The sequence below is a fragment of the Nansenia antarctica genome, assembly GCF_963989245.1.
Source record: "Nansenia antarctica genome assembly, chromosome: 4".
NCBI classification, from domain to species: domain Eukaryota; kingdom Metazoa; phylum Chordata; class Actinopteri; order Argentiniformes; family Microstomatidae; genus Nansenia; species Nansenia antarctica.
Window position 1 is genome coordinate 50,184,250 of NC_137689.1, and position 13,009 is coordinate 50,197,258.

The 13,009-nt window shown below is 43.3% G+C and overlaps 2 protein-coding genes across 2 annotated transcripts; one reads left to right on the forward strand and one right to left on the reverse strand.

Moving 5' to 3' along the window:
• Positions 1-707: 707 nt before the first annotated feature.
• On the reverse strand, positions 708-5,035 carry LOC308156056 (stearoyl-CoA desaturase 5-like; the record flags this gene model as incomplete). The annotated part of the gene is made up of 5 exons (XM_080529417.1): positions 708-898; positions 1,095-1,327; positions 1,539-1,744; positions 3,049-3,179; positions 4,795-5,035. 5 exons carry the CDS (start codon positions 5,033-5,035, stop codon positions 708-710), a joined length of 1,002 nt encoding a protein of 333 aa, XP_080385543.1.
• Positions 5,036-10,690: 5,655 nt separating this feature from the next.
• Positions 10,691-11,395, forward strand: LOC308156057 (ankyrin repeat and SOCS box protein 13-like; the record flags this gene model as incomplete). The annotated part of the gene is made up of 2 exons (XM_080529418.1): positions 10,691-10,940; positions 11,076-11,395. 2 exons carry the CDS (start codon positions 10,691-10,693, stop codon positions 11,393-11,395), a joined length of 570 nt encoding a protein of 189 aa, XP_080385544.1.
• Positions 11,396-13,009: the final 1,614 nt, after the last annotated feature.

Below are 13,009 nucleotides of genomic sequence, written 5' to 3' on the forward strand. Positions count from 1 at the left end.
AACGTTATGTTGAAATTGACATCAGTGAATGTATTTCATTCTCACATAGGGTTCATAGACCACCGTAAAAAATATACAAATATGACCAACAGGAGGTCATCTCAAATATGACCAACAGGAGGTCATCTCAAAGGGAGTCTCAAAGCAATACATTCTGATTGATAAGGCAAGGGAGCCACACAGGTTCATATACATCTCAACTTAACATCTATAACCAGCTCTTTTTACTATCCCCTGGTATGGAAACTCCTCTCACCTTCTCACACACACCAGGGATCATGAACAGGAAATTGTGGTAAACACGCGTCACCAGTCAACCTGCACGAGGAGGAGCCATTCTCCACAGGGGCTTGTACTGTAGCGCTCAGCTTTAACCCAACAGGTAACGAACAACAATGTTACTTTCTTATTTGTATGGACTGCTTTGTCTTTTCAGAGAAAACCTTTCGATTCAAAATGAGATGTGCTGCCAAAAGAGACAGTATGCAATTCGAAGGGAGCCAAAAGAACAGAATATACACAATGAACACACAGTGGGAAACTAAATGAGAAATCAAATCAATCAATCAATCAATCAATCAATCAATCAATGCACAGTGGTGGCATGAGAACATCTTGACCCCAAGATGGTTGAATTCGTCGTCATGGTGGTGGTGATTGGGATTGTGATGTCTGTAACCGTTTTCTCTTGTATGCCGTGGATCTCCTCAGGCACTCTTCTCCCCTGTCCTTTGTTTGCGAGCCTGAATCATCTCTGCTGTGGCCTTCTTGCGGTTGCTAGCCAATCCCAGCCAACACATGAGGTCGATGAAGCAGGTGGTGGGGTTGTAGCGAAGGCCAAACTCGCTGGTGGAGTAGTCGAAAGGGAAGGTGTGGTGGAAGTTATGGAAACCCTCACCTGAAGGGAACAATGTTGGGGTTGGGGGGGGGTGGGTGGGGGGGGGTGCAGGGGCATGTAATAATATACAAATAATCCCATTGTATCATTCCAACAACCATTTCAATGTAATACACCATCCTTGTAAGATATAACAAGACATTAATATAACGGCAACAACAACAACAACATTTCAGTCTCTATCACAGTTACTCACCAATGGCTCCGAAGGTGACAAAGCGGTTCTCTCGTGGGCTGATGTTCTTGTCGTAGGGACGGTTCCCGTACATGTGTGCAGCACTGTTGACCAGCCAGGTGACGTTGAGGGACAAGGTGTAACGTAAGATGAATGCTAGGAAGTAGGCATTCCACAAGGTCTCTTCCCAGAAGTACCATGGGACCAGTGTGGGAATCAGGAAACACATGACTAGAACTGACGTTTTGTAGAACCTGTGACACACACACACACACACACACACACACACACACACATACAACACACACAACCACACACACAGATGTCTGAATCAGTCAATCATGATGGTGTTATGCCCACGCGTATCAGGGAACCATTTCTCTGGGTTGTCTAAGTGTGTGTGAACATGGGTCATACACGTCCAGTTCAGACGGAGGTAACTCCATATGTGGGAAGTGGACTCACCTCTTCTGAAACCTGACGACTGGCTCAGCCAGAAGGTCCGTGACGTCCAGCTTCTTGCCCTGCTCCCTGACAGCGTTGTGTTTGCGCACTAACAGCCAGCCTATGTGGGCAAAGAAGAAGCCCCGTGTTGCATTGTGGGGGTCGGCATCTGTCTCCGAGTATTTATGGTGCACCCGGTGATCTCGCGCCCACTCAAAGATGTCGTTCTGGAGTGGATAAAAGACAGTGTCGAAACGAGTGGATCTATTCTAGAAAGGTCTACACAGTTCACTGGCTTGTCCAGGTGTCCTCCAGTATTAGAGGACCTTCTGCTCTGTCATTATGAGGAAGTCCTATTGGAGTATATTTCAACTCCTGGGAACAGAGCACATCGGTCAGAAGGTTAATTTCCTCCATTAACCTTTATTCAAATGGGACCGGCCGTTTATTTATTGGGGCGGTGTTTCATTGCTTTTCTCACAGGTCATGATGGCATAACAGTGATGTAAGATGGCACAGAGAGCACTCAGAAATACTTTTTCAAGCAGAACACAATTCATTTAGTTTTTACTCATATTTTCGTGTTCTGGGTCCTCTTGGAATAATGCTTACTGGTATGTTTCTTCTTCTGTGTTCTGTATGGCAAGAAAGCCAGTGCCAATGACACTACATTGTATGACAGTGTGTTACATCTCACTGCAACCTGCACAGCATTTTTTGCACAACCTGACTATCACTTGAACTTTCCGTAATGTTTATTACATTAATAATGTTGATATGCTGATTTGCATTCTGCTGCTATTACTTTATTCTATTATTGTTGAATTGCAATCTGCTGCTATTGCTACTATTGACGCTATCGCTGCTATTGTTGATTGTTGATTGTTGTTTTTATATCCTGCTTATTTTATTATTGATTTTGTGTTCTGCTGCAATGCCAATGTCGAATGAACCTGAACCCAAGAATTTTACTCTGTGTACCCGTACAATGATGTAATAAAAGCAATTCTGATTCTGATTTAACACAGTGTTTTACACGGTGCTTCTACTTTGTGATTTACATAAGATTAGGAAATTCCCCTGAGATTCAGTGTAACTCCCTCCAGGACTCATTAGAAAACATCTGAAATGTCAATAGCCTAGGGGAGAGAAGCAGGTAGGAAGGATTTACAAGTGTTTTAGAAGCATGTTGACTGTATTTCACATAGAAAGCACTTGCTCAGTATTAAGAGGACCCTTATATTATGACTATTCCATAATGATCTTGTTATATATTATTATGTTATATGTCTTTATGAACAATAAATGTTATTGTTCATAAAGACAAAAAACTAACAGGGAGAAAGTAAAAGCAGCAATATCAAAGAGCAAAGTTAAGAAAGGAGCATACTGTAAATGTAGGATTATTCAGAAAAACAAGCTGCTTCTGTGTTGTGTAGACATGTTGTGTAGACATTTTATACGGCAATATGTAGGTTCATCCCAATGTGTTACTGTGTGTTTGCGTACAGGTACTGCTGGGTTCCCATACCTGGAAGGCCATGGAGTTAACAGCAGCCAGGAACACCCTCAGAGGGAGCTTGGCTTTGTAGGTCCTGTGGCTCCACAGACGATGAGCCCCCGCAGTCACCCCCAGGGCTGTGATGATGAAACACACGTACGCTGCAAAGCACATCACAGTCAAACACCTGGTCATCTTCAAATCAGGAGACTGGTTCTACCACAACTAGGTTTGGATGTGTGGCCTTGGATTATATCAAACAGTGATGTCCCAATCACAAATCACTCCTTGCTCTGTACGTGTCATACTGTACATGTATCTTAACTGTACGTAACAATTATATTGATATCCAATGCACGTATATTGAGTTTTTATATTCATATTCATTGCACAAATATTGACTTCATATTGATTTACTTATACTAACTGTAATACTGTATACTGTCATATCATGCACTGTTTACACAATCATGTCTTTTGCACTATGGACTATTTGCACTATCTGGTTAGATGCACAAATGTGTTTGGTTGTCTTAGCACTTGTACTCTGTCAATGACAATAAAGTTGAATCTAATCTAATCTAATAAAGCTGCCAGATCATATGATACAACAACTGAGATTGATTCATGTTAAAACTGTTCTCAAGGGTCAAAAGAGGCTTCCTCTCTTTGTCTCCTGTCTCTCATTCACTTTCATCATGAATTTTGAATTTTGAAACTTAGTGGCCTGGGTGGATGCAAAGGGATTCAAAGTTTGTCATTGCACAGAGTACAACAAAATGTATTTATGCTCTAGAGGGGGCCGTGGAACAAATTAGGGGTTCAGTGCCTTGCTCAGGGACACTTCAACACGTGGCCAGCCGGGGATTCGAACCGCTGCGAGCTGCCAACTTTGCGATCATTAGATCCCGGCTCGCCCAGCTGAGCCACAGCCGCCCTTTAAACTGTGCAGATAAAAATAGTGTCGCCTACAAACGATTGATGAGAGGTCTAACGGAAGGTTGCCACTTGAAGCACTGAGCTGTCTGATGTCTCAGTGGAATTGATTCCAAGAACCATGCATCACTATGATTAGTGCTGGGCGGTAAACACCAAGCATGTATTAGTCAGACTGACCCAGCCCTATGTGCCTGTTAGACTGAGATGTTAGAGTTCTAAGGCAAACAAATTAGAGATTGAAGTCATTTGTGTTGTAATGTTTTAAAAGCCCTGAATGAGGAATTAATACAGTTGAGTGAGAAACTCCTTTTTGAAGTTAATTCTAACTCTACACATTCAGTAGGTTAAATATAGCCTAACAGAAGATAATGCAGCTTTAAGTCCATTCTTTAGAAACCCTATTACATTTTTTTATTTTATTTATTTATTTATTTTATTTTAGTAATAGGTGAATATAGCTATGCTGTATGTTTGATACAATCTTACACAAAGAATAACTCTGCAAGCTTGAGAATACAGAATTCATGTATTGATCTGGTGAGCCATTGATTGTTGTCTATAAGAGACAGCCCTCTTACATGACTAACCTCACCTTTGTAATCAGAGGAATGATGTTCTATATACATTTAATTCACTGGTACCGTTACACTAATAGTTAGTATAGTAGTACCAATAGTAGAACCAGTTCTGCATTGAAACATGAATATGCGTACAAAAATGTATAAACACTTTACCATTATGCTTGGGGGTTGATAATCCCCCCCCCCCCCTCTCTCTGAAGTTACACAAGCACGCTATAGTTACACAAGGCACGTTCTTTGTCTCCAGCAGACTTACACCATATCCAGGTGAGATGCTGTGCTCTTGGAACCACGATGAGAGAATACACCGCCCCAATGTGCAAAAGGACCATGAGAATGACGTTCCTCCAGACGATTCCCTGAGAGCGATAACTCTCTGCATCCCCATGCCTGCACCGTAGCCCGGTCGCCGCATTGCTCTCCTCCAGTCCCTTCGGTTCGCCTGTCACAGTCTCCCCATCCTGATGAACACTTGCATGATCCGGTACACTCACCATCTCCGCCAGTGAACAGAGCAAACAAGAGCAAACTGAACAAAAAGCCTAATTGACCACTCTAACTACACTACAATGGAAATAGCGGTATGAAAATGGTTAAGTTAGATGATGAGGGTGAAGTCCATACATTTCCACCGAGCAGCATCTCTCGCCTGTCACAGACACACTGATGAGGAACCCCAGTCTCCAGCAGGCACCGACAGGGGCGCAGCCAAGAGCGTGTCGCAGTTCAACTGGTTCTCGGTTCAGAGGAAAAGTCCAGAAGGCTGCTCTATGATAATAAGTAGTTATTATTATGATTGTGATTATGATTAATATGTTATGTTTTGGATAAAAGCGTCTGCTAAATTGTGAAAATCTACAATAATATATATTTGGAATCTGGAATTGGGTCTTTGAATAAGACGCAATAATAATACTAATAGTAGGGTCCAAAACCAAAATTCCGTGACCACTCTCTGGCTAACATGTTTTGATGATTTATTTGACTTCTAGGGACCTTTTATTAAAAATGTTGCCTCAGGGTCCCTGCCAAAAATTCCGGGGTTTTTTGCCAGAGGGCCAAATCCAAAATACCTGTAACCTTTAAGGCAGGTGAATAGGGTAAAAAAAATAACTAATAGCTATCACTATGAAACTTCCCCAGTTAATCACTTACATTAAGACAATAATTTTTTGTATTACAAGTTTTCTGAAATTGTATGTTTAAATATGCAAATGAGGCGTTACCTAATTAAATATGCGGTAATTTGCATAACATTCAAGAACTTAAATCTGAACATTGGATAAAGCCAGGTTAAAAATTCTTGTTTCATCTTGTTGACATATTAGAGTCAAAGGCTTGATTAATAATTAATAATGGTAGCGTACGATAACAATAGGTATGGGAGGTGGCTGCCTGACTTCTGGGAAATGCTGACTAGCTCTCCTTGCTGATCAGGTCGCCTTCCTTCGGACTGATTTCACTTAGTCCATCACAGGCAACCCCTAGTCCTACATGGCCTGGGACATGAGTGTACAATGAACAAGGGCAGCAAAATGAAGTCTGGCTGGCTCTCCATCCTCTAGAATGAGAAGCAGCTGCTATTGCACTCCAGAAATATGAACAATGTGACCCAGATCCGGGCGGCTCACAACGCGCTGGCCAACCGAAAAGAAGCCAAGAAGAAGCACATGCAATGTGGCCACGGATGCGAGAGGATGAGCAGTGTGTGCAGGACCTGGTCGCATGCATGCATGAGTTTGACTCCTTCCCGTTCGACCCGGCCTCACCCACCCTCCGCACCCTACAGTCAGCCATGCCTGCCTCTGATGAGCTCATTGCTGACTTCAACTCAGCCGCCCTTGCTGCAGGAGAGGAGAAGTTGACCAGCATTTTACGAGACAGAGTGTTCAGTAAGAATACCTCCCTCCATGCATCCGTCCCATTGAGCAAACGCTTGACATTTGACAAGGGGCCATGCACGAAGAAACCCCGGGAGGAACACAAGGTTCTGCTGAGATGGAGCAGGATGCTCTCAAGGCAGTGATCGACCTGGTTGAGGTCAGTTAACTTGTGAATCTCCCAGAGTTGTTGGAACACTGTGTTGTCGAGGAGTGTATGGCCTTATTCAACTCCAAAGGCACATACAGGAAGACGCAGAAGAGCAAGCTCATCCAGAAGCTCTCTCCAATCTGTAGTTCTGAAAGGACCTTACATCGCTCTCGTCGACATGGGCATGATTTGGAGGATCAGCAGAAGATCGACAGACACAAGATGACACAAGATGACACCCCATACAAGTGGTCGGACGACGTCCACAAGGTGTCATCCATCATCCTTGCCCGCCATGGTGATGTTGACCGTATCATCTGTGTGAATGACCCGTACGATGGAGCATACTCAACGAAAGATGACGAGCGAGACCTGCGGGTACAGGGTAAGGCACATGTCCCCAACACCTACTGTACATGAAATTGGGCGACCCCTTCCCCTCTGCCAGAGTGTTCAAAACGCTGCTGTGTTGCGTCAGCAACAAGGTGCGGCTGCAACAACTAATATGCAGCTACCTGACCGACCTTGCACAGACTGTAGATGCAGATATTGTTTACTCTGTTGGCTCTCATCGCACCAACTTGCCAACACAACACCCAATGCAGAACTACATCTTTGACCAGTCTGAGGCTGACACCATCCTCTTCTCTGCTTATGCAGTTCTGCGTGAGTCAGGCTACAGTGGCCCTGTTGTCATAGATGCAGCTGACACCGATGTCGCAGCAGCGGCCATCTCACAGCAGTTGCCAGGTACATACCCAGCCATCACCTTGTCTTGAGATGTCTTAAGATGTCTTAATTAACCAAAATAAGACATTTTGTCTGTCAAGATGTCTTAAGTCGTCTTAAGACCTAACCTGAAGACATGCACTCATTCACTCACTTAAGACATGGAGCATAAGAGCCATATTTTCTGTGTCTTGAAGACACAGAACATCTTGAGATGTCTTAAGACACTGAATATCAATGTCTTAAGACAGTCAGGCGATCTTGTTCCAATTGGAATAATTCAAGTATAATAATGAATTATCCTATTATATATTTTACATTATTAATTAGTTAATAATAATTCAATTGGTGTGTCCCAGGACAAAAAATGCATGTCATCACTGTAAAAAAATATTTTGGATTTTAGTTCCTTTAACACATTTTTGAGTCAGGTCAACTAAATTTTGCCAAAAAGTTGAGACAACTAGAAATGTTAAGTTTTAATCCATTCAACCTGTCTGTGAAATTAAAATAGTCCACTCAAATCAGAATGATGAGATCACTCAACTTGTCAAAAACGTTTCCAGTTGTTGCACATGCGCAGAACACTGCCCCTGCAAAATTCCGTTTGTCAACCTGTGCATCCAGCAGCCTTTCTCCCTCACCTGATTCTAATTGACAATTAGATGCTGCTGAATTCACTCGTCTTGAGTCGTGATGAACGTAGCCTGTAGTAGGAATATCGAGAGTATCAATAATATAACGAATATCAAGAATATCAGGAGTGCGAATTACAAAAGGTGAGTTAAAAATTTTATTTTTCAGAGTTTAATGTTCAATTGTGTAATAATTTTGCCGTTTGCCCCGCTTGTTAACTTTACCTCACCAGTGACATGATCTATTTAGCTAGCTATATAGCTAACAAGTGAATTCAGTCGATGCAAGAGGGTTTCAGAAGCTTGGTTTCGTTTGCTGAAATATGAGTTCATGTAGTATAATAATAATAATAATTCATTGTTTTTATATAGTGCGTTTCCGGGGCTCAAATGTGTATAGGCTAGTTAGCACTAGCTTTTCTGACTGCAGTGAAAGAAAGAATGTGCATCATGTTTAGTTAGTTAGCTAATAGCTAGTTAGTAACACCATCACTTGAATATGGCCCGTGTTAGCTTGCTAGAGAATTGGTTTTGTTTTCTGGAATATAACATTATGGCTTTTAGCTGGCTGAGCCAGGTGTAGCTAAAGTTTAATTGTGGGCTAGGTAGTTAGCTTGGTTTGTAGAAACGCAGAGTGGGGTAATTTGACCGCATGTGCATGTGTAGTTAGAGAATTGGGGGGGGGGGCTGCAATTAATTCAGTACTTTTTTTTGTGTGCACACTTTTACTTTTTTTTTTTTTCACAGAAAGTGTGAAAGTAAGAGGAGCTTTGCATTGCAGAGCTAGGCAACCCTATGAACTGGAAATGTAAGTTCTGCACGTTTTCTTCAGCTAACCAGCGTAGTATAATAAGGCACTACAAGTTCAAACACGGACATTATAGTAGGTCGTGTCCCTTGCCTTGCATCTACAGTGACTGTGTGTGCTCTTTCACGACACAAGTAGCTCTAAAGAATCATTTACTGAAGCATGAAACATTGACCCTGAGACCTCAAGATGCTGTTGCTCGTGGATCTCAAAATAATATTGTGACTTATCGACTACATTGTGAATTATGTGATTTGTCGGAGCCCTGTACACTTAAAGAATACTTTGTTCATTTGGGAGTTCATTTGAAAAACAAGGAAACTGTGAAGTGTCCTTTTCAGCCATGTCTATTCGATTCTAATGTGTATTCCACCTTCAAAGCTCATAAAAGTAGATATCACTGTTCTTCCGAATTGAAAGATTTAAGGGCCGAGTTAATTTATGATTGTGATCCACCAGCTGCAACCAGTGGGGAATATAACGTTTTGTTGCCAATAGACATTGATGTCTCACAAGATGATATCTCACAAGATGATGAATTTGAAGATGTTAATGGAGAGTCAATTAAGCATAGACTTCAGGGCTTGACATTAAGCTTTTTCAGGTAACAAGTGAACTTATCTTTTACTTGTCCTAGAGCTCAAGTTACTTGTCCAAATCCAAAGATTTAGAAAAAGCAATAATATGAATAATAATATATTATACTCTCACCGGCCACTTCAATAGGTACACCTTTTCAACTGCTTGTTAACGCAAATATCTAATCAGCCAATCATGTGGCAGCAACTCAATGCATTTAGGCATGTAGACATGGTCAAGACGATCTGCTGAAGTTCAAACCAGCATCAGAATGGGAAATAAAGGTGATTTAAGTGACTTTGAACCTGGCATGGTTGTTGGTGCCAGACGGGCTGTTGCGTGATATTATAGTGTTAATAATGGACCAAGATCTCTGAGGAATGTTTCCAGCACCTTGTTGAATCTATGCCACAAAGAATTAAGGCAGTTCTGAAGGCAAAAGAGGGGGTCCAACCCCAAGGTGTGCCTAATGAAGTGGCCAGTGAGTGTATGTGTATGAAAATAACACATTTGACTACTATTGATTTGATATTTATTTGATAATGATGTATCCTTAATTTTCAAATGTATTCAATATTTTGTAATTATTTAAAAACGTAACCCCTAACCCTAACCCTTTTAGATTAAGATTGGCCACAAAAGGGATGAATATCTAGGAATATTTACAAAAAAATGTTTGTAACTATAGTCTCTCCCCAATGGAAGCAATCTTATTTGCTAGCTTTTGGATAGTAGCCTATCCTATATTCAAATTGAGAAATCTATAATTAGTGTCATTCTGAAGTTCGTATTGCGATGTGCTGGTCTAAAAACTTCAAACCTAAAATATACGATCGCATCGAACTACATGAAAATAAGCGGCATTGAGAAGAAGCGAATACGCGTTCACGTGACAGGAGACCCACAACACTATGGCTGCGTTCGTAAATTCGCTCTGGAATCTGATCAGCACTCATGGAATGCCTTTTGTCCAATCACATCTTTATGACGTTGAACGCAGTGTGCGCTCTGAGCGAATTTACGAACTATGACGATAACGAACTACGAAGAGACTGAAATAGCGAGAATGAGGCGCGGCATCGCTTTGCTTGCTATTTTTTTTTACTATTCAGATCGGAAGGAGGAATTCATGTTTGCAGATATTAATACATTGATTTCTTTTTTTGTTTTGACTTCTTCCTTTTGCAGGAGGAAGTCCACTTGTCCGAACATAAAATGTACTCGTCCCGGACAAGCGGACAAGCCTTAATGTCGAGCCCTGCTTTGTACATTATACATACACGTCCCTTAGCAACGTCTCGTGAGCATCAGTCGAATGATGCACGTGGCTGTTGGGGGGGGCCTCGATCCAGGGGGGGGCCTCGGTCAACATGGTGGGGTTGGACTCTGTCACCCCCCTGCACGAGGCCTGCGGCAGGGGCCAGACGCACTGTGTTAGACTGCTGCTGGAGGCAGGGGCTCAGGTGGACAGCCGTAACGTGTACGGGGGCACGGCCCTGTGTGAGGCCTGCTCTGCGGGCAGCCTGGAGTGTGTGACCCTGCTGCTGGACCACGGGGCCGCGGTCAACCCCACCCTCACCTCCTGCACAGCCTCCGCCCTGCACGAGGCCTGCATGAAGGGTAACAGTGCGTGTGTGAGGCTGTTGGTGTCTCGGGGGGCCAGTCTGGAGGCCTATGACATGTACTACGGCACCCCCCTGCACGTCGCCTGCTCCCGCCAACACACCAGCTGTGTCAAGGTGCTGCTGGACGCAGGTGCGCTGGTGAATGCAGCCAGGCTGCACGTGACCCCCCTGCACCATGCAGCCGGGGCGCAGAGCGTGGACATGATCAGGATGCTGGTGGAGTTCGGGGCCAACGTGTACGCCAGAGACCAGCAGGAGAGGAGGCCCAGCGACCTGGCCCTGCCAGGGTCCCCGTCAGCCCGCTGTCTACTGCACTATGAGAGTAACCCCCTGAGTCTGCAGCACCTGAGCAGAGTGGCGCTGAGAAGGATGCTGGGTACCAGAGCCGTGGAGGTCATAGGTCAACTGGACATCCCCAAGCTCATCATCAGCTACCTGTGTTACCGCTGAGGAGGAGAGGAACAGAGACTGAACCTTTTTAATAGAACAGGAAATGAACACACTGGAGTTTAGGTGTCCAGCACCACCCCACCCAATGGCCCCACCACCCCAATGTCCCAGATTCCCAGAATTCACAAGTATGTGTACGGTACATGTGTTTTGCCAATGAGGGTGGATGTGTCTAATCCAATGTGGTGCTGTGTTCTATGTGTGTGTGCGATACTGACCTTGACAAACGCGTGGTCCAGCAGCGTGCTGGCGGTCCAGCGGCGTTTGGGTTCACTCTCCAGACAGTGACCCAGGAAGTCCTTCCCCTCTGTGCTCAGCTTCTCAGGAATGGGGGGTTTGTGTCCCATGCCCACCTTGTACATGATCTGGAAGTTGTGCTCATACTCATGACAGGGCCTCTGCAAGGACAAAGACAAAACATCAGACATTCGTCTGGAACCAGGCAAAAACAACTTCCTCGGAGGGGCCGCGGGGCTAGGCATCTTAGAGGACGTGAGAGCCCTGCACCGGACCGGGCGGTTCACTGACGGCCAGCTGGTCAGTTAGAAGAGCGACTCCACTAAGGACATTAAGGACATCCGCGGAGACCTGGGGCCGGATTCACAAAAGTGTTCTTAAGATATTTCTTAAGACAATTCTTAAGAAAAAAGATAAGATGTTCCTAAGAATGTTCTTAAACACTATTCACCATTTTTTTCTTAAGAATTGTCCTATGTCTTAAGAACTTCTTAGTTTTCTCACTTGAGAAGTTCTTAAACCGATGATACACGGGCAACGCAGCAGGCAACTCTCCGGGATCCTCCAATCAAAATACAGATTTTAGTCATGTGACTAAAACATGTGGTTCCCATATATTACGAATGTGTAATGTGTTGTTCATTGTTTTCAGCAACTGTCATGAACTGTATTCTCAGCTATCTTTATTTATTAGCTTAAGTTACTTACTACTAATGTTTTCGTCCGTTTCCATGGTAACTATGGGCTCCGGCAGTAAAAATATGTAATTAAATTGATTATTAGACAGAAATCTATAAAAGTAACAGATTCTGGGTCATTTACATGACCTAATCTTCAAAGCTAGTACATTGAATAAGCGTAGTTTTTACCTAAGAAAATCGATGCTAATCATGATAGCTAGCAGGCTCACAGTCACACACATCTCATCTGGCTGGCTCAGTCACACACATCTCATCTGGCTGGCTCACAGTCACACACATCTCATCTGGCTGGCTCACAGTCACACACATCTCATCTGGCTGGCTGCACGTAAATGCGACTCAGCTCGGGCAGAAACATAACGAACTAGGCCGCCGGGATGTTTTAAGACAGGTGAGAGCTTCTCTTAAAGTTGAGAAGAAATCTAAGAACTTTGTTTTCGAGAATCTCATTTGTTCTTAAGTTCTATCTTAGGAAAAATCTTAAGAAGAAAGTTAAGAAAAAACTTAAGAATTTCTTCGTGAATACCAAATCTTCTTACATTTTGTAAGAACTATTTTTTTCTTAAGAACGCTTTGTGAATCCGGGCCCAGGAGGCTGCATTTTTAATAAAAGGTCCCTAGAAGTCAAATAAATCATCAAAACATGTTAGCCAGAGAGTGGTCACGGAATTTTGGT